The sequence below is a fragment of the Hirundo rustica genome, chromosome 6 (genome assembly GCF_015227805.2).
Source record: "Hirundo rustica isolate bHirRus1 chromosome 6, bHirRus1.pri.v3, whole genome shotgun sequence".
NCBI classification, from domain to species: domain Eukaryota; kingdom Metazoa; phylum Chordata; class Aves; order Passeriformes; family Hirundinidae; genus Hirundo; species Hirundo rustica.
This window is the reverse complement of record NC_053455.1, coordinates 51407001-51429764: the sequence shown is the minus strand read 5'-3', so window position 1 is coordinate 51429764 and position 22764 is coordinate 51407001. Positions and strand designations below refer to the sequence as shown.

General features: G+C 36.9%; 1 protein-coding gene across 1 annotated transcript in view; it reads left to right on the top strand.

Moving 5' to 3' along the window:
• The window catches only part of INSC (INSC spindle orientation adaptor protein), a 139090-nt gene that overhangs the window by 71063 nt on the left and 45263 nt on the right, over nucleotides 1–22764 (top strand). The window contains exons 3-7 of the mRNA XM_058421058.1: nucleotides 10048–10393; nucleotides 10895–10947; nucleotides 12577–12700; nucleotides 14929–15042; nucleotides 20167–20292. Coding sequence (XP_058277041.1) covers nucleotides 10048–10393; nucleotides 10895–10947; nucleotides 12577–12700; nucleotides 14929–15042; nucleotides 20167–20292 — 763 coding nt within the window. The remainder of the gene's footprint in view (nucleotides 1–10047; nucleotides 10394–10894; nucleotides 10948–12576; nucleotides 12701–14928; nucleotides 15043–20166; nucleotides 20293–22764) is intronic.

The following is a 22764-nucleotide window of genomic DNA, read 5'->3' as shown; positions in this document are numbered from 1 at the left end:
TATGAAATGAGATTTCTGGTAGAGAAAAGGTTGTAGTAATATCAGTCAAAATTACTGTTAGACTTTGTTTTCTATCAAGCATGATATCATTCCTTTCAGTAAAAAATTAGTTTTACAGGAACTGTAAATCTATTCAAAGCAGGGGACTGGAAAGGACATAGTTTCATAAAAAGAATCTGAAGAATTTTGCTTGTCAAGTCTTGCAAGTTAGAAACTGGGAACATGTGTTTGCTTTCTAGAAATGCATTCAAAGATAAAATCTGATTTAAAAGGAAAGATGAAACCAAATGGGAATTATTTGGCTTTTAAGAAATTCAGATTAAAAATAAGAAACTTCCAACCAAACTTCCACTGTGATTTTAGAATAGCCATTTAATAGTATGTATTTGAGCCTTCTAAATTATTTTACAGTGATTTAAAAGCCATTTATAAGCAAATTATCTGATTTGGTTGCTTCTAGTATTAGACATGTAGGTTTGATGGCATAAGATTTCCTTTTCCATATTCTGGCTTCTACAGAAATACATAAACCTGTGCACAAATATTGGATTTTATTGGAAACTGCGTTCTTATTTAAATGAGACCACCCAAAGTACTTTTGCCAGCTCATTATGGTATTTGTGACACTGTGTTGCTAGTTTTAGTCTTTTAAATTTATCTGTTGAAGGGTTAATATTCTGATGGGGATCCTAGGAAAGCCAGCATTAGGCTGTCCTTTTCTCACCTCTTTTTTTTTTTTTTTTTTTTTTTTGACAGTTTTAGCTGGAGCTGCTGTGTAATAGATGTGAACAAGGGTCTCCAAATTTCTCTAGTCTCCTGAGCGATACTGATCTCATAGCTCTCTGTAAAATGCTTGTTGCTCCCTTCATTAAGTAATCCAAGCTTTACTTAATCAGTAGGGTTAGGACCTTAAATGAGTAAATACTAGAAGGTGAAAGGCTAATGCTGCTGCTCATAATGCATGTCATAACTCCTTTGAATAAGGCACAGAGAGCTGTAGTGTTTGTCATTAAACTACAAATTAAGGCAGATTCAGGGAAGGAAAAAGCAATGTTCAATGAGGCACTAGTGCTATTTTCATGGACTCATGTTAGTCTCCAAATTAGTCATTGCTTGTGATTGTGTCTGAGCACTTTCACTGCCTGTGGCCCCAGATTATTTCCAGTGTTGTTTTTCTCCTTTTCACTTTCATTTCTAGTTCTCCCTCCCTGCCAGGTGTCTCTTGCAGCATATACTTCTTATAAGCTCTTATAAGAACTATTGTCCCTTTCAATTCCAAGTGTCGTCTGAGCATCAGGAAGCAGTGAACCAGGATGAGCTCTCTTGAGCACATTCTCTTGTTGCTGGCCTTGCTCACTTTTCTCCTTCACGATGCAGGAAACATGCCCTGTTATTTATGGGAGTGAGAACTGTGTGTGTACCCAGGGATCTGCAATTTAAATGTGCGCTGAAGGCAACACCTCTTCAAGATTATCAACATGCTTCAGTCACCATGTCAGATTTTAAACTCCTGGAAGAATCTGAAAGGAAGTTCTCAGTAGATTTGTGGTGCAGTGTTCCATGAGGCATATTCCTCTTACATTGGGCTAAATTAAGTCAAAAGTAATGGATTTTGCCATTGTGAACAAATCTCTTAGCTCTGCTGTCTCATCTCTCAGGAACACTATAACTGTTGCACATTTTTTGCAAGGCCCAGGCTGTCATTTGCAAAGAGATTGAGTCATGAGATCTTTCATCTTCAGCACTACTTTTGTCTGTGCACTGGAGAACAGTTTGTTACAAATCATCAGGTAACATGATGAACAAAAGAACCAATATCCTTCACAAAGTTGGGTCATGAGATTAGTTTTTGCCCCATCCCTCATGTCTAAATTTTAGAGTGGCTAAAATTACCTGGTGGGTTCCTTAAGTTGGATCAAAGCTCATTAAGTCTGATTTGCGTCCATAACTTTTTATTAAATCTGAATATGCCGATATCACAGGGTTCAACAAACTTAGTGGTTTTAAAAACTTTCCTTGGTTTATTATCTAATAACAACACTGCAAATGCACTAATATTCACAGTTGTATGAATTAATGATGCTATACAAATATAAATTTAACAGACATATTTTGATTGGCAATCATTGTGACAATATTAGCATGCCCTTTGTCCAGCCTTGCCTGAAGAGGAAAATTAACAGCTTTATAATGTCATTAACTTGTTAATAGTGGGGCTTTTTTGCATTTTCATTCTTTTTCTCAGGAAAAAGAATTTTTTACTGTGGTCTTTATCTTCTGTGATCTCAGTGGCTTTGTGTGCTTGTCAAGATAACTACTGTTTTAGCAATTTAATGTGCTAGGCAGGAAGTAAAACTCCTTAAAACCAGCTTGAACAGTGCTTCAGTATCTCTTCAGCTGATGGATGTTGGATAGGACTGAAACTATTCCCATGTACAGAAAATTAGTATGTGATAAGTTTATCCTAGAGTTTACATAAACTTATGAGCAAGCTTAGTTAATCTGTGATTTTACAGGGTGACCTCCTTAAGTTCTGCAGTATGCCAGCAATTCTGGACTGGTACAATATTTCCAGATATTTTTAGAGGGACAACTTACAGTGAGGATTTCTCAGAAAACTGTAAAGATCTGAGGAGAATGCTGGTGCAGCATTTAACACTAAATTACTTATATGGCCTTTTAGAGAGGCCTGATGAAACAACTTCACACATCATACCTTATATATTACAAGTGATTACAGTGTTTTTACTTTCCTTATAGACTTTTCTACAATAGTGATCTTTGAATAATTCTGCATTATCCATTACTGACTTAATTTGGGGAAGTTGTTAGTTGTAACTGTAACAATTGAGTAATCATTGAGGCAAATTAAAATAACATTTCAGTATAGCCTGGTAACTTTTTTAAAACCTAGAAACTAGCTTTTATCCATGTTCTAAGGGTTTAAATGATTTGTACTAAAGTCACCTTTCATCACAGTGAAGCTGGATGGCTGTGTTCCATTGGAAAATAAGTAGGTAAAATTAAGAGGGGAAAAAAAAAGGATACCCTGCAAATCATCTGGCTGTACTTTTATCTTGCTGCATCAAGTACAAAACCTAAATATTTATAGGATTCTATTACATTATTAGAGCTACACAGTATGTGCACTGAATTAAAAAAAAAAACCAGGAATCTGATTCTTATTTACCTTAAACTCTGTGTGTTTTAAGCTATCTCTCCAGCTAGCGCTACAAAACTTTACCAATATCAGTGCAAATACAATATCACGTATCTACAGGGCACCTTTATGTGATTAATATCATGTAAAGCAATTGAAGATAAATGACCACTGTCTCCATGGCTCTTCACTCTCTCCTTCCACTGAGAGTTGAGTTCTGCTGGCCATTGTATTGACGTGGATATAGCCCTGGCTATATTGCATACACATGAATAATTCTGAAAAGATGAATTAGAAAAAAATTAGAGATTATTTATGTTCAAAGAGGGAGCTAAATTAATTCAATAAGTTGTTTGTTGCCAATTAATTACCTACCACTAATCAGAATAATAAATTTGCACACAGTTGTAGGATTTGTCATTGACTTTCAACATAGGCTTATCTGGAAGCCGTACTAAATGCTATCATTAGGATTGGTAATAAATCTGTCATATTAGGTGAATATGGATAAAAAGGCTAAGAAGCCTTGAAAACATCATTTGATTGAGCAGAAGTCTTTACACTTTATAAATATGACCACTGGAGTTATTCACATGAATTGATCAGCTCTGACTTCGACACAATGTTATAAAACATGAAACTTTTGCACTTAGTGAAACTGAGTGCTAAATTGGAGGTATAGCTCTTTTTCATGCTAACATTGGCAATTTAAAACAGAAATGTGTGTGCTTCAAGCTGGAAATTTTAAATAAATGATCTAGTCATTAACTCTTGACTTTTGCATTCATGTAACACCAACATGAGAGCGATCAATCATTTTGATATCAATCCACCTTGTCTATCCGAAAAATCTCGATTCGTTGGTTAACAAACTACTTAAGAGATGAGAGAAAATAGCAAAAGGAAAAAAAAAGGGGGGAGGAAGAGAAGTGCTGGAAATAAAAGTTTTAATATCAAGTCTCTTGTTAGATATTTAAAATAGGAGTATTTTTAATGTCTTTACCCAGGATGAAATTTACCTGCAATGTGTCATGTAGTCCAAAATCATCTAAATTAAACAACGTCCGAACATCTTTTGAAGCAACACACTTCTAACATGCTGTTGCTCTAAGGTGGCCTCAGCCAGTGACACCAGAGGATTTTTTCAAAATGACACCGTTTTTAAAAGACTGGTTTTGGCAAGTGTGTCACTAGTGGACACAAGTAAATACTCAGAGATTTGACTCTACAAAATGAAGACTGAAGAAGGAACAGACAAATACCTCATTTTTATAGGTTTTGATGAATGACTAGGGATTAGAGAACAAGGTTACCACATCTCTATCCCACTGGCCAGGCTAGAAGTCCATCAGTTGACTATCATCAGAAGGGAATGTGAAAAAGAAGATGTTTACATCAGGAAGCTGTGGGAAAATTCAGTCAGAGTTGTAAACATTTCACAGAAGCTCACATAATATGGCAACAGGCAAACACACTAGAATTCAAAGTATTCAAATTGCTTGTTACTCAAGTTCACTTGAGTGCTCTTGAAAACTGTGTCAAATACTTTACAACCTCAATTAAAACAGAATGACTTTCAAGAAATGTTGAAGACTTTCTCTTGAATTTTCTTTTTGCACTGAATTATTTTTACAACTGTTTTTACATTATAGTGTATACTGTAGAGTCAAGATAAATTGCTTTTTTGTCAATATGCCATGGCATACTAAATTCAGTAATTTTAACTTGTGGGTAACTACTATCCATCTATGTATCTATACATCTTCCTTTCAAGAAGGAAATCCTAAAGGCACAGGAGCAGGCTCTGCCCATGTGCCAGAAGATGAGCCGGCAGGGAAGAAGACTGGCCTGGCTGACCAGAGAGCTTTGGCTGGAATTCAGGGAAAAAAAAGGCAAGTTTATCACCTTTGGAAGAAAGGGTGACCTACTTGTGAGAGCTACAAGGATGATATGGAGTTATGCAGGGAGAAAATTAGAAGGGCTAAAGCCCAACCTGAATTAATCTGGCTATTGCTGTAAAAAACAATAACAATTTTTTCTGTAAATGAATTGGCACCAAAAAGGAGGCTAAGGAGGATTGCACCCCCCACCCCCCCACACCCCCCCCTTTTTTTTTTGGATGTGGGTGGAAATCACAGTAACAGAGGATGAGAAAAGGCTCAGAGTATCCAATGCCTTCTTCCCTCAGTCTTTAATAATAAGAGCAGCTTTTCTACAGCTTCTCAACCCCCTGAGATGGAAGACAGGGGCAGGGAACAGAATGAAGCCCTCATATTCCAAGGGGAAATGATCACAAAAGTCTATGGGATGGATGAGATCTGTCAAAGGATACTGAGAGTATTGGAAGAAGCACTCACTGGGCCACTTTCCATCATTTACCAGCACACCTCTCTGAATGGAGAGGTTCCAGGTGACTGCTTTTTAGCCAGTGTGACACCTGTCTTCCAGAAGAGCCAGAAGGTGCATCCAGGGAGCTACAGGCCTGTCAGCCTGACCTTAGGGCTGGGGAAGGTCATGGAGCACATCAACCTGGGTGCCATTATGCAGTACATCCTGGACAACCAGGGGACCAGACGGGTTCAGGAAAGGCAGGTCTGGCTCAACCGACCTGACCTCCTCTGACAAGGTGACCCACTTAGTAGATGAGGGAAAGACTGTGTCCATTGTCTGTCTGCCTGGACTGCAGTCAAGACCTTAAAAGTGTTCCCTACAACATTGAGCTGGAGAAACTGGCTGCTTGTGGCTTGGATGAGTATTGTGTCTGGCAGGACCAGGGCAGGGATTGTCCCCATGTGCTGGTCACTAGTGGGGCCACACCTTGAGTGCTGTGCCCAGTTCTGGGCCCCTGACTCTAAGGAAGATATTGAGGGGCTGGAGCTGGTGAAGGGGCTGGGGCACAAGTCTGATGAGGAGCAGCTGTGAGGGAGCTGGGGTTGTTTAGCCTGGAGAGAAGAAGGCTGAGGAGGAACATCTCTCTTTTTATTACTGCCCAAAAGAAAGATGGAGCAAGGCGGGGGCTGATCTCTTCTCCCAAAAGATCAGTGATAGGACAAGAGGAAATGGCCCCAAAGTAACCCAGGGGAGGTTTAGATTGAAAATTAGGGAAAATTTCTTCAATGGCAGTGTTGTCAAGCACTGGAATGGACTCCCCATGGAAGTGCTTGTGTACCATCCCTGGAGGTATTTAAAAGCTGTGCAGAAGTGACACTTAAGGGAAGGGTTAAGTGATGGACCTGGCAGTGCTGGGTTAATGGTTGGACCTGATGGTGTTAGAAGTCTTTTCCAACCTAAACAATTCCAGTCTGTAAACATCAGGGTCTGAGCCAGTTAATGAGGTACTTTTGCAAATTAGAGAGAACTGTGGGGAATCACACAAGTAAGGTCTCTTATACTTGAGAAAATCTTGTTTAATGTATTTAATGACCTGAAAAATAGTTATAAAAGCAGGAAAATATGAGACTGAAAAACTCTAGAAGAAATTATATGTTAGTGAATGTAAAGTAGCATGTGAGGAGGTAAAGGGGACTGAAGCACAATTTCTTTCTTCACATGTATAGTGAAGTCTATATTGTGTATTATCATTCATGGAAAAGATTCTGAAATCAAAATAAGTGTATTTTCAGAAAGGTATTATCATTCATGGAAAAGATTCTGAAATCAAAATAAGTGTATTTTCAGAAAGGTAAAAATGAAACAGCTCTCTGGAAAATACTTTAGTAAAAAAAATAAGAATTGTTGGAAAATAAGAACTGTGCAGAAAATAAGTTTCAAATGTATAAATTTATGTAAATCTTGTATATTTTGTTCTGTTTTCCCCATCACATCTTGGAACACAGAGAAACTGGAAAAAGCATTTTGAAAAGGGGGGAAGAGTAAGTGGATGATCAGAGAGCTGGAATACTGTCTATAAGGGGACAAACTAGATAGACTGAGTTTCTGTGCTATGGAAATAAAATAACCTAGAGGAGATGGGGTATAACAAACAAAATAATGAATTTCATGAAGAGAGTGAATACAGAACCATCATTTCATTTACAGTGTCTCTTAGAATATAGAAAATAAAGTGTTTGTGTTCGTATCTCCAGGCAGCAAGTTTAAAATAAACAATAAGAAACACTTTTTCATTTAAAAAAAAAACCAAAAAACAAGAGTGAGACACTGCCACTAGATGTTGCAAAGGCCAAAAGTTTAACTGAGTTCAAAAAGGGATTAATGGCTGCTTTTGTTTCATGAATTGTAAAAACATTCTACTCAGACACAACTGCTGGCTGAGGAAGTTCCTAAACCTCTAATTGCCAGAGGATGGGAAGGAGAGGTTGCTCGGCTCTTGCCACACTTATAATCTTTCCTTATGCATCTCCTAATGGGCATGTTGGGACCAGGATAATGGGCTAACCAGAGTTCGGGTTTTTTTGTCTGAACCATTATGGTTGTTTTTATTTTGTAGGCGTAGATTTTTTTTTTCCAGTAATGGGGAGACAAAATGGAAATTTCCAACTTGTTTTTTGAGTTCAGTAAATGCCATCTGGAATATGATTCTTAATAGCTAATTAGGGATGATCATACTTTTTTGCTTTCCTCATTTTAATATGTAAAAAATTCAGTCTAAAAATTCATTTGCAGAATGCTTAAGGTTTTATCTAAATAAAGTGAGATTTGGATGAATGTGAATCATTTATGTATTTAGTTTGAGTGATAATGATGTGTGCCTAATTTAAAGGATGACGTGTCAGAAAAGCTGATAGGGGGAGCAAGGGGAGTTTTCTGTCATCCTCCAGAAGGAGATGAAAGGTATTACTTTTTGTTCTTGTTGTTAGTTAAGGAATACTAAGTTTCAGTGAAAAAATATCCAACATTTTACAGCTGTACTTCTGGCAATTAGTAGGAACAGAGGCAAACAAGGAGAGTTTCTTTAACACCTATGATATTTCTTTTTATTTTTTTTCTTCTACAACCGTTATTACCTTCTTTTCTCTCCTTAGAGTGAAGAATGGCTTTGGGACTAAAACAAATACAAATTACTTTTTTTGTTGTTTTGTTTTGGTTTTTCCTCACTAACTTTTTATTCCAGTTTTTTGTCCATGTGAATTTATAATGTAGAATTTTATTTCTACTTACTAAACAGAGATTTAATTAATTATCACAGTGCACTTTGGAAATGAAAGATACATTACTCTGTGTCAAATGAGTTTATCCTGTTCTGCATGCAAACTATGCGCATCGTTATAAATCATGGTCTCTGACTTCTAAAGTTGTTGTTTTTGTTTATTAGGAAACCTTGTTTCAGATCCAAAAAGGCAATAAGGAGACTACACATAGCAAGAAGAAAGTGGGCCTCAATCGATCATGAAATGCAATTACACAATATTCAGAGCTGAGTGAAATAAAGACCTTAAATAGCAGTAGCCTGCATAGTTTCAAATTAAAAGTAGCTTCATCATATATTGTGAAAAGGGAGATTGGATCAATGAAACTGATCTCTTGTATCTTGTTTGCTGTCAATTTACATGAAATACTTGAGGTGAGCCTCCTTTTCCTGTGTATGTAAATACATTTTGTTTATTTCTGGAATATTACTGGAGTAGTCTGGCAGGAGTTTTCTTGAATTCAGCTGGTGCTCACTGTATAAATGGAAGCACAAGTATTGAAAAAGACTTCCAGCTGGTCCTCCTTAGCTTAGCTAATGTAATTGCAGATTTTCTTCTAGCACTAACAGCACAGAATGTTACTTCTGTGTTGCTGAGTTGCAATAAATCAGTATATGAATTAAGAGAATAGGGACTATAATATAAACTTTCTTTTTTTCCTTTCTGCTTTTTCATCATAAAAATTCACACATGTATCCAGAAGGTAGACAACAATCCACTACACTGTCAGAGTAGCTGTAGAATACCAATAGAAATTCGAGAAAAATAGTTAAATCCATTTTCTCTTGCTTTCACTTAATCCAATTTCTTCTTCACTTCCATCTTCAATTCTTTGGAAACCTTTAGTATGGGTGGGGTGAGGATTAAAGTATTTTTATTAGGATCTGGGCACTTTATATAAAAAAATGTAGGCATCTCCATCTAAGACTATGAAATCTGTGATCTCTCGAAAAGATGAGCTCAGAATTACTGCAACTTCTGCCTTAGGTATGACAATTTACTGGCTGGAGGGGGCAAGGCACACAATGCAGGCTGACTGCCCTTGTGTCAGAGTACACTTGTCAAGGAACTTTTCAGCCCTTCCAATTGACATCATATTATCATATTTATCGTAGTGAAAAAAATGCGTCTTGGAATTCAGTGTGCAAATTGTACAGAGAACAAAGAGAAATAAGGGGGAAGGTAAAGGTCTGATCAGGAAGTAGAATCCAGCTATAGTTTGAGGGATTATGACATGGAACAAATAGATATTGCTGGCAGTATTGCTCGCTATCTTGGTTTGGCTGTGTAAGTTTGGAAGGGCTTTGGAGAGATGTTGCAAGGTAAAATTTTATGTTAAGCACTGGATAGGCCAAGTGTCTAGAAAAAACTGACAGTCCCATAAACAACAAGCAAACACATTCATAGCTTTGCTCCTTCTCCACATTAAACTCTGAATGTACAAGAAGCATTTTCTCCAAAAAACATAGTCGAAACTTTTGTTTACTTATCTATAATACCCAGTGATTTTTCAGCTATAATTTTATAGCAGGATATGTGGCCCAAAAGTTATTAGAAATCCGGAACCTGTTTTTGGAATAAAGAGCTAAATGTCTCACTGTGTTACTGCAAAAAAATTGTTTGTTCAATTATTTTCCTTTGGTCAACCTATTATTGGGTGCAGCGGTATGGTGTTGCTGGTGGTTATTCCAAGGTTATTTTGCTTTATTTCATTCTTCCCTCTCCTTTTTTCCCTTCCAGCATGCACCTAATCCAGGTGGACTCTGTTCAGCGATGGATGGAAGACCTGAAGCTGATGACAGACTGTGAATGTATGTGCATTCTCCAGTCCAAGCCCATCAGCATTGAGAAGGATGAACAAAATGAACTCATCCTCTCCTCACAGTACAGCACTTGTGATAACTTGCAGCTTCTGCTAAAGAGAGCTTGGATCATAAGCACAGAGCTGACCAGGATTGCTCAGAAGCTGGAGAAGAACAGGTGGCAGAGGGTCCACAGCATGACAGTGAGAGTCAACTGCCACGTGCGTTCCATGATAAATGAGTACACCACCTTCACCAGGAGCTCTTCAGAAGAAATGCACCAGGTGAGAAGATGCCTTAGCTGATGTCACATTTCCCTTGTTTTTTGAATTTTTATTTTGTTGTAATAATTAAAACTTGCTTTAAACAATTTGTAAGAAGTTCTTGCATACTGATACTGGTCCCTTAGGACTTTCCAATCCCTTTTCAGCAATGGAAATATTATTGACTTACTTTAGATCTTATTTTATCATAGGCTATTCTGAATGTTAATAATGCTGACAAGTTACATTGAAAAAATATTTTGCTTTTGAGGACTACAGGACTAAAGTATTTTGACACTCCATCTGTGAGTTCCTTTGCATTTAATATGTTGAAAATGTTACTTTTTTTTGTTAACATCAGTTTTATCTCTATCTGTTTTATTCAGAAAAGTAGATGAAGGGTGTTCATATGAAATATTATGTTTTGAGAGGGTTTTCAATTAGCAGACAAGATGGTTTTTTGTAAAGCAATTGTTTGTATGGATATAACTTTAGAACCACTTTCTCTTGCTCTTTCTGCAGCTTGAAAAACTTTTAGTGGAGAAGTGCTCAGAATTTACAGCATTCACAGAAAGGTAACAAATGTTGTAGTTGAAATATTAATTTTGCAGTTTTATTCTGTTGTTGAACTTCTAATGAGAAGCACAAATCCATAGGCACCTTCAATTGTTTGAAGATGGCCACTGTAACTCTGCAAAGCTTTCTAAATCTTTGGTTAATCTCTGGTGGATGAACTGAGTTGCTTTTACATAAACTGCCTCCTTATGAAATGGGATCTGCTGCACAAAGAGTTTTACGTAGATCCAAAGCTGCATGCAAGTGGATTTTTCTGGAATTTTAGACATCAAGGGAGAAAGTCTGGCTGTGACAGATATCAGTGACAAAGTTGTCTTCTAGTTCTGTGGAGTCAGGATTTCAGCTGGTGTGAAAACTTGGGTTTTGAGACTTGTACTCAGTGTTCCTGTATGAACATATCCATGCATTATGAATCAAACCAAAGGATAAATACACATGTAAATGTAAATACACATTCCTTTAAATTGTAGTTGTAGGATTACTCATCTAGCTGCACTCTGGAATGCTGAGACTGGAAAACAAAGATCTATGTAATTCTTCTCATGCTATTTCCATTTTCTAACGTAAGTTACCTATTTCCTCCAGCACAGTTCAACCACTCTTTTCTGGCTTACTTTAAACCTTGTGCAAGCCATTCTATTTTGGGGATATCATCAGGGAAAAAACACCATCTAGTTATCAGGAAATAACATTTTTGGAGCACTATTGCTTTTTGCCAAACCCATGCAGCTCACATTTGTGTTTTATATTCTACTACGTGTCACACTGATTTACTAACGAGATCCAATCTCAAAGTTTCTGCCCCAAATCAGCCCTCACCTTTCTTGTCTTTGTGACAAAATGTTGGTATAGGTGGCTGACAGATAAAGCTGAAAAGGTGATCTGTGTGCAGGTAGAGAGGCTGATCACCCAGACTATATCCTCCATGACACTGGCCTGCCTGGGTGGAAGATGTTTCGATAATATAAATGAACGTATTTCTGTGAGGAAGTATTTGTTATTTTATTTGAATTGTATAAAGTTTTTCATCTTTATCTCATTTCTTCAATTACAGCCAAACATCACTGGTTGCAGGACAACTGTACTAACTCTATAAAGGTGCTTTATGTATCATTCTGTATAGAGGGCCAAATTTTTTTTTTGATTATGCTGTTTAATTCATCTGGACACATATTTCTTTCTTCATCCTTATCCATCTATCATTAAACTATGACAGAGAAGGTAAAGAAATGAAAATTACTGAAAGCCTTTCATTGATCATGAAAGATGGGTGGATACACACAGCTGCAGTTGAAATGCAAGCATCCAAGAGTGAAGCTATCAGCATAAGAGGAAAACAGCAGTGTTGAACTGCATGAGAACACAGTGTCTGCAGCAAAATTTGGCCTGCAGTCTGTGATGTAAATTGTGATCCTAAAATTATTCAGTAGCATCCACTGTTATCTTTTCATGGTGCATTTAGTCTATGTGGACAAAGCTTTGATTAAAGTCTGGAATGATGCTAATGACACAAAGTATTTTTGAACAGCTGAATTCCAATTATATCCTGCGATTAACATGGGCCTCACCACTGACAATCAGGTCTGTTACATCTTTTTTTCCCTCATCCCTTTCCCATCTCTTTTCAGGTGTTTACAGACTGAAGATGAAGAGATACTGAAGTCCATGAAATCTTGTGTTAATGAAACACTCACGACTGTTGCCCAATATTTTGGCCAGTTGATAGAGCTGGTTTTAACACAAGAGGCACAGGTTAGTTTATAGTAAAAAAAACCAACAAACCAAAAAGGTCTTCCAAAATTGTTGAATCCATTAAGGATCCAAGGCTGGGCTGGATGAGACTTCTGAGAAACCTGACCTGGTGGAAGGTGTTCCTACTTGTAGCAGGAAGATGGCAAGTAGATGATTTTAGATGCCCCTTCCAACCCAAGCCATTCTATAATTCTGTGATTAAGAGAAGGATTAGAATTACAGCTCTCAATTTTCAACAGATTTATGATCAGTAACTCAAATATGTTGCAATGAGATTTAGGTGTTCATATTCTCAAATTCTCCAACAATCTCAAATCCCAAACAAGATGATCTTTTGACTCACCATGTTACTTATTTTTCCTGATGTCTCTTTCTTGCAAGGCATCTAAATGACTTCTGGTTGTCTCTTGCAGCCTTACCCATTCTGTGACTTTGATTCTGTGAAATACACTGAGCAATTACTCTGAGGCTGCAAATGCAATAATTTTTTTCCATTAGACCATTATTGAAATAATAGCAGCTTGCAAGTCTAGCCAACCCATCCTGACCTGCCTTCCTCCTTCCGTTCCTCCCTTCCTCTCCTTTTGCATGCTCTAGTCTTTCTCACATATAAAAACCTCAAATGTAATTCTGCTCAAAAAATTTGTCCATGTTTTAGAGATTATACTGAAATTTTGTGTTGTCGCAGCAGAAAAAGAGGAAAGGAATGGCTTAGTGAACACAAATAGTCAAAAAGTATTTATTAGAGTGCCAAAACAAAATCAATGCATGCTATTGCTTAAACTTTGACATACCCTGATGTGTTAAGATGGCAAAAAAGTGGTGCTATCAGAAACATCCCTTCTAGTTTTAAAGGGTTATTACTAGGAGGTGAGAGTATCCCAAATATATTTGCAGAATTTCTATTGAACTAACAGGCTACTAATACTTTTTCCTAATAATCTTTGGTTGGGATTTATGAGAAATACATGAAATGTTTGGGTTGAAGTGTGTAAATAACTTTGCATGTTTCAAATTCAGTGAATAGCTTATCATTGTTAAGATGTTTATTCTTTTTAGTCTGCAGAGCAGTTCTTCACTGCTGGTATTTCTGTCTTTGGGCATCTTGGCACCTACTGACTCACCTGAAATCCTACTCCCTTTTCCTTTAAGGGTGTGGAATTATTGACTCCTCATCATCTTGTGTGTATTTGTGTGGCTGAAGAACTTGTATCAGAATTTGTTTATAGAAACAATTTTATGAACAGTTTTCTGAGCCATTGAGTCAGGCTACGTGCCCACTTTTGCCATAAAAACACATTGTCTGGGGGTAGTTTGCTGCTCTGAAGCAGCTAACTAAGATACTAACCAAGTATCTGTGTGAGAGATTTCAGCTTAAATTGTATACAGAATTTTTTTTTTTCTAATCAGTGTATCAGGATTTAATTCAGGACAGGTTCATATCAAATTGTGAACTCTTAAGCTATGTCTTTTATGGAGTATTTTTCTAATGCATTATTATGGAGCATTTTTCTAATGCTAAAGGTGGAAGAACAGAGCCTCTTAAAGGCAAGGTAACTGAATTTTGTATAAATAACAGTGTAAAATGTGGGATACTTCCTTGCATTCCTTTCAAAGTTGGATTAAATACAAAAATGCTTACCTTCCTTCTCCTAGGAAATAGAATTAATTATTCTAGTGATTCTGTCTTTTTTCAGAAACATAAAATGAAATAGAGTTCATGTTATTCTCACAGCTGTGCTTCTCTAAAGCTGCAAAGACACAAATGCAAAAGCAAGATAATTATTTATAAAGATTTCAAAATATTTAATCTCATACATTGGATAAGTAAATTATATGTCTTTATATAGATCTCTATATATGTCTGTTTGTCAGTGACATTTTGACTGAGAGTAGTGATGAACCCAGAACCTTAGAAGGTAGTGTAAGAAAGGGTGTAGCAATGTTCCTTATAAATAAGGCGGAAATCTTGTATCACCATGTGATTCAGCTTCTACACTAACTAAATTAGTTGTCTTCTGAAAATTCTGGTTTAATCCCAGACAAAATGCAATAACAATTTGCTAAATAGATGGAGAGTTCCACACCACATGTTCTCACACTGTTGTCTTACCCTGTTAATATTTATTTTTAAATATCACTATCCTTGGTTACATCTATTCAAATGCAATGATAAATGCGTGCTGTCAGTCTGACTCCCCCAGGTTTTTTTGTCCTGTATCCCCCAGAACCTGCTGAGGCAGATAGAGCTCTCGGGCAGTCTGTACGTCACGGAGTTGGCCATCAGCAGTTTATTCAGCCTTGCCCAGGAGGGTGCTCACCTCTGCCGGATCATAGCCAAGGTAAGGGATGTATGGAGCAATCCAAAGCAAGCTAGCAATACAAGAAACTCATTTCACTAAAGAGCAACAAAATTTACTCAGAGAAGCTTCTTTTTTCTCTTCTTTTGGTGCTTTTGCAAGTCTTACTTTATGGAGTTTACCACCACAACTATCACATTAGAGGTTTTTCTTTGGTTGGTTGTTTTTTTCTTAAGAGGACCACATCCACCCAGTCTTTAATTTAATAAAGCCCAATACCTGTGCAAGCAGCTGCTGTAGGGTGGTCAGCTCCAGCAGTTTCTCAGCATTGCTTCAGTTGCAGCTGTCTTTGTACCATCTGAGGTATTATCGCTCCATAACTTTGGGAACTTTTTTAGTGTCTCTCCTAATAGTACTTTTTAAATATCAGCCATGTAAATGGAGATAAACTTTACACTAGGCCATGGCTGTGGCAGACTGTGCAGGGAAACAGCAAGACCTCTTCAGCTGTGTTTACGGGGGTGGTTAGAGATATTATTAAAGATGCAAATTTAGAAATACTTTCCATTCATTATTATCCTTTTGTAAAAGTCCCATCGTTGCACTTGCAGTTACTTTTGTCAGTGTGTGTTCTCATTTACTGAGTACTTGGTGCTAAGTTTTGGTATAAATGAGTCATTCTGTCAAGATCCATGACACTGGAAATCCCTGCAGAGTTTGCACCTTCGAGGACACTAGGATCTTGAAAATGTGAGAAAGGTGGGACATGGTGACCTGACGATAGGATAATCAGGGCATGCAGAAGGAGGAAAACCTCCCTCCCCCAGCTACTGCTTGTGGAGTGCTGTGCCAGTCCCTTGTCCTACTCAGAGGCAGGGTTAGACAGCAGCATTTAATTACTGCTATGTAACTTTTGATGGATATTTACATCATAAAAGGTACTCCTCTGTTCTGAAGGCTGAGAATGAGCCAGACTCAGAAACCTGTAGTGGATTCTGTCAACAGCCTGAGAGGTTTGTTTTTTTTTCCCAAATTGGTATTTGAGCTCCCCTCAGTGGCACTCAAAATGTTGAGTATTGAGGAAGTGCAAAATTAACAAATTAAAAAAAAATTGGTCTTGGGCTTTTTATCATTTTATGACTTCCATAAGTGTTTAATTTAGCAGAAGTGAAGTCTGACCATTCATAAATCACTACGAAAATATATTGCTAAAAACTGGGTGTGTCACAGGTTTACAACTGAGGAAATGCATCCCTTTATGCAAAGAACCCTAAGTGATGTTTGGCTGCCAAATTACAGTGGTGATTGCATAACCTGTCCTGTGCCTCTGTCTGCCCTGTGCACGGGGAAATGCATTTGTCCAGACTGACCATTATCCCTCACCCTCAGTTGCCTGCATCAGTGACCAAGGGGGCAGAGGAACTGTAACAGAACAGAATTTCAAATGGGTAAAAAGCTCTGTTTGGACAAAGAAACTTAACAGCGCTGAGCTTTGCTTTCTTTGGAGGCTAACTTGCATCTTTCCAAAAGCTCCCAATGAGAATAAAGTGTGTTTTTATTTCTTTGCAGACTTTGTCACATTTCCAGTTTTTGACCAGATAACATGAAATGCTGCTTGTGCTGTAATTCAAGTTTCATTTGGGACAGGTTTCACAATCTCTGAAGCAGAAAGGAAGAGACAGGAACTGGCTTCAGTTACCTATGACAATAAAAATTCAGGGTGAATTTAAAACAGAAAATAAACAACAAAAAAATCTCAAACTCCTCTCAGTCATTGGGAGGGTGAAAAAAGGATTGAAGTCATGCAAAGATTTCAGAAGTTTTTATAAAATCCATAGTTCCCTCAAGAGCTGTCGTAGGATCCTTGATAAAAAAATAGCCAGAGAGATTGATTATTTGTTTACCATGAATCAGAAGTTCAACAAATTTGTCCCTGTAACCTTGAAGTTTTACTCTCCAAGACAAGGTGTGATCTTGTGGAACACTGTTTTTTTCCTGTTAGTTTTTTTCCTGTCCCAAGCTATAAGTTCCACCTCTAAAGCACACCAATCTTGGATGTGCAAAAAAAAAAAGAACCAAGACAGTTTTGTAAAGCTACAATATTACAGGAGCTGGTCTCTCATTGTTTTGATAAGGGTTTCAGTCTTCTCTCTCCTTCTCCCCATCCCCTGCTAATATTTTAGAGAAGTTAGAAGAGGCTATCAAACACTCCCCTCTATGCTGAAGCATCATCCATAATTTTATTCCACCTGCAGGCATTCTTTGACACTTTTTTTTTAGCATGTAACTTTGTAATCTGCTGTGAAAAAATCATGTTGCTGACTCACCCTGGCAGCCTGTAGTAGTTCTCACTAGGTGTCAGAGACATAAAACCTAAGGTCTCTAATAAAAATGAGTAGTAGCTTGGACAAGATAAGAAAATTAGCATTACTTGGACCAAATGGGCTATAAATAGATTTGTATTTGTAACAGCCAGAAGAACTGGTAAAAAACTGTTTACGAGTTACAATAAATAGGCCATAGAGAGATAAAGAAAATAATATTATTTTTAAAAGTCAATTTTACTGATGATAGAGTCCAATACAAACTGTATTGAAGAGAGTGCCTGGTAACAGGCTTGTAAAAGAGAAAGGAACAAAAATGAAGATATTGATACCTCATAACAGCCCCCTTGGGCAATACTGGACTATTGGAATTCCTTATGGCTGTACAACAGATCACTTGCTCTGAAAAGCTTCTAATGCATCCTGCCTTACCTTCTTTATATGTCAGCTCCTTTTCTAGCAAGTATTTATGATGAAGATCTCTTTGGAGATCATCTGTCAGGGTAATTATAAATGTTGTCAAAGCCTTGATGAGAATTTACTGCACTTTGTGTCATTTCAGGCTGAAACTGCAAAGTATTCCAACTTATACATGCCTTTTTGTTTCTCCTCTTTATTCACTCAGTTCACATAGTTTTGGTGATTGCATTTCCGGTGATTTCGTTACCTAAACCTAGCCCTTCTGAACAGCATCCCACAAAGTTGAATTCCTGTTAATCTAATATAGGAGAGAAGCAGATCATCAAGTACTGTAAAGCAAGTGTCCCTCTCTTCCTCTGAATGTTTACCCACTTGACCAATTTACATATGTCCCTGTCAGATGGAATGGTTTGGCATCATTGCAAAAAATACAGGGGATGAATCTTGAAAAAGGTGAATTAATTCTGTTTCCAGTGGGGGGACTGGTTTTGACCATGGACTCAGGCTCAGTGTTTTCCACCTGTCCAATATTTCACTTACAGATCTCTCCATTCATTATTCATGGCCAATATTTCACAGCTTAGTCATGGCATACGGGGCACAAAATAAAGAGTACAGATCTCCTCCTAACAAATGCAGTGATAAATCACTTCCTGTCCATCAAAGGCAAAATCAGGGCACCCATTTGGCATAGAAAAAGCTTAAAGTGAATGTGCCAACATCACATGAGCATTACTGGATTTGTCCACAAACGCTGGCTTATTATGGCTAAAGCAGAAGATCAGATCATCCCTGATTCAACTGAACTGTGGGAATATTCAAATCGATAATGAAATTTAAGCAAAAACCCCCAACAAAAGTTACCTTTGGCTTGGGAATGACAGTCCAACAGCTTTTGCCACATATTTTTGATAGATAATTTAATTACTGCCTGGGTGAAATATAAGTATCCTTTTGTGGAAGAAAAAAATATGACTGAAACTTTTTTGTTGCTGCCTCTTTTTTGATTTAAAGGCTCAGAAATATCTTTCTGCACTAAGCTGTATCTAGTAATACTAGATATAAAATAACAGACACATGAATCCTTCTTACAATTTCAGAAATAAGTTTTACTCCTAACAAACTTCAGTGAACCTGTTGTTTTCACTGATGCCACAGGAATTCCATATGCTTGTGCAAAGACATGATCTGAAACTTCTATCTGGAAAATATGTTGAAGAGTTAATTTTGTCTAATTCTATATGACTTGGTATAAATTTTTTGTTAGACTGAACAGAGCGTTTTGCTTCCTCTATTATTCTCTACTGAATTCAAGCAGAACTAGTACAAAAATATAGAATTCTGAAAATGAGTAAAGTCTGAATTGTAGCCCAGAGGTTTTAAGTCAGTACAGCTTGTTGAGCTTTCAAATAATGGTTGAAATAAAAATGGCTGAGGAAAAATAGATTATTTCTGTGAATCTGAAAATATTTTTAGACATGGTCTATTGAAACAGGCTTTAAAAAAGGCTGTGCTTTTCACTCGGTCCATGATTTCAACTATTTTTAATTTACTGTGGGAATCTGAACAATTTAGTCTGAGATCTTTCATCTGTCATCAACAATTTTTTGTCTTCATTATATGTCTGATTCTACATCATATAAGACAAATGTAGTCTACCTGATAGCGTAACATTTTGAAATGAAAAATAATTTTAAAAAACCCCACCACACAAAGTGCAACATTTTTGGTATTTATTTATATATTTACATTTGTTATATGAAATTTGCTAAAACATATGTTTACAAGCAGTGTTGGAAATTAATTGAGGATAACTACTCTAGTATGTACTCAAGTCTTTGCCACTATAGCATTAAAAAAAACCCCCAAACTTTTAGGAATATAAATTTTATTTATTAGAGGATAAAGATTTGGATTGCATCTGTTTAGAATTTGACACCTATTTCCAACTTATTTTCAGTGCTTCTTCAAACATATGACCTTCCTGTTCATAATTTTAGCATTAAATAAATTTTGTGTGGCGCTCAGAAATGTAGAGGAATGGGAAATATATGCTAACAAAAATCTAATTTATACTAATAATATAGCTGAAGGATCAGTTAAATGTCACTCTAATTGCCGCTTATTGATGGTTCTTTGTAATTTTTGCACGAATGCCAGGTTTAATTTAAATGGAGCTTGTAACTGGTAGAAGTCAATCACTTAAGCACGCCTCCTACTGAGATTGTATTACTTTTTCATCACTTAGCATAAAAGAATTAATCCACTTGAATTCTCTGTGTGAGCTTAACATCCTCTTTGTTGGTGTCACAATAGCAATTTTGGATAAACTACTAAAGGAATCTGCTCCCTATTCCAGTCTTGATTACGTACTAGGAAAACCTCTAGTATTACTTTCCTGATTGCTGTTTTTCCCCTTCAGGAAGGAGGCGTCGTTGCTCTATTTAAGATCTGTCGCCAGGATTGTTTCAGGTGCCTTTATCCCCAAACACTGAGAACGCTGGCATCAATTTGCTGTGTAGAGGAGGGGATGCACCAGCTGGAAAAGGTAGGCACTTCAGGATTCCTTACTGACTGAGTCAAAAAATAGAGAAGCCCTGTCTTTTATCTCTTCCAGAAATCGATAATTTGGTGGTGTTTGATACTGTGTTCCATACTATGCTCACATTTTCTGTGATGAACACATCTTCAGTCTTCAAAAAATTTGACTGAGCAATAGAATTATCCTATTATCCCAGCACAAATAAGCTTTTTAAGTGGGGATAATTTTGTAAAACAGGCAAACTTAGTGACTTCATCAAAAAAGGAGAACAAACTAAAGAAACTATATTTTCTGGACTCTAAAGTGTTTAGGAACTCCACTCTTTCAAACTGTCCTTAAAAGACAGAAGGTTTTATACCTCTTTAAATCCTTTCCTGGTGCTCTGATAGGGTCCTGCTTGTGGCAGTGCTGCAGCTTGTTAGAGTTGTAGTTGTGCAGAAAGAAGTGGGACAGATATAGTCAGTCATTAGTCAATCGAAAACTGTCTGCTAATCACAGCAGCTTTCATAAAAGCCACTTTTAACTGTGATGGCCAGCATCAAAACACTATCCAGATAAAATTATATCAACTTCTTAGGCTCCTTTCCTTTCTCACATTCACTACATACTGCTATGTTTTGGTAAGTGAACACTTCTGGTCACTAGATCATGATCTCATCTTTTGTATTTCATAAAACAGTCATCTTCTCCAGCTGAATAATGGCCCCTTCAAGTTAATGATAAATTATTTCACTGCCTCTTTACACTGACATGTCTTGTAATTTACTGCCCCGAATTCAAGCAAACTGTGACAGAACACCTGCAGCAAAAAGCAAGTCTCTGAGTTTACAGTAAATGAAGATGACTTAAATTTTTCTTGACATAATGCTGGTTCAGACTGACACCAGAATCAATCTAAAAGGATCTTTCATTATGTCTACTATAATGGTGGAGTTAATAGAGTTAGAAATGAAAAAGATTGATTCAAGTCACCCGGTCCAATTCCTGGCAGCATCAAGATGTGTTTAATATGGCCCATATCAAAGCTGATGGAACAGGAGTCCCAGAAAAAGTAAGCACTCTCAAGCTCATATTTCTTTGATCTGCTTTAATGTTGGCCACAAGTAAAATTATTAAGGGTAAACTTGATCACGATCAGGATTGGAGCAGGGTTTAAGGGATTTTTAACTGAAATCCCTACCTTCAAGGGTTTTCAATTCTTAAAGCATTGTCTTTAAATATTAATAGTTCTTTTCTTCTAAAATTTGAAGTACTCTTCCAAACGACACAAAAGAGAGTTAAAAGTATTAGCAATTCTATAATTACAGAAGTTATCATAGGACTCCTTATCTGGCAGAAAGTGTGGCTTCTTCTATCCAGCGAAGTATCTAGGTGCTGGTGAATAATTTAATTTCTCTAATATGAATATCATTATGCCACCTAGTGCATTAAAATGTCAGTGCAATTTGAACTAGATTTTTAATGACAGATGCTTAATCTAAAAAACCCCAAACTTGGCTACCAAGCAATTCAGATTAGGCAAATCAAGATTGAAAACCAAAAAACCAAAAAATCAACCAAACAAAAAACAAAACAACAACAACAAAAAAACCAGCAAAACCAGAAAACAAACCTATGCAAGCTTCCAGCCTGTATTTTTCAGTTAGATTGCACAATCATTGGAGTGTTTAAAAGACCACTTACAAGAAAGTAGCAAGAGCTATAATTTCTTATGAAGTACTCATCTGAGAGGTAAACTAAAAGGAAGTGGTACACTGTCTGCAGTAATTGCAGTGCTTAACTACTAAAGATATCAGGAATATTGTTTATTTAGCCAGTGCTCTTTGATCTTGCCAATTCCGTGCTCATTTCTAAAGATGTAGAAAAATCGCCTATTTTAATAAAAAGCTTTTTTTTTTTTTTTTAAATTCTTGTTATTTCCAGCCACACATCTATAAATATATCACCCTGGAAAAAGCCATTATCATCTTTTTTTATTAGCTTGACAAACAAGATGATCTTTGCTGTAATTGCAGTAATAAGGTAGTTGTTGCAATGGTTAGTTTTCCCTCTTTTATGTGAATCTAGATGGGTCTGTGTACCATGATGTGAAATCAGTTGGTTAAAATGTGACTTTGGAACAATTACTTCACTTGAAAGTATTTTGCTGAATTCTGATAATATACTGGTACTCTTTGTTGCACATTGAAGTGCAGAGCTCCAGGAACTTGAGAGTAACAAATTAGGCAATTAAAATAGAAAAATGGTGAAGAAATAATCTCATTGTGTGCCTGAGGACTGCATAAATAAATGCTCTCCTTTAGCTGTGCTCAACAAGTGGTAATTTTGGTGCTTCAAGCTGCTTGTGGGTATCTCGTTGTTTGATACACTTTAATTTTGTCATCTACTGTGACACCAGCAGGTTTGAGATCATTATTTGGTCTGAGCTTCCTGACCAGTCCTGCTTAAGAGTGGAGTGGAGAGACCCTGGAAAAGCAA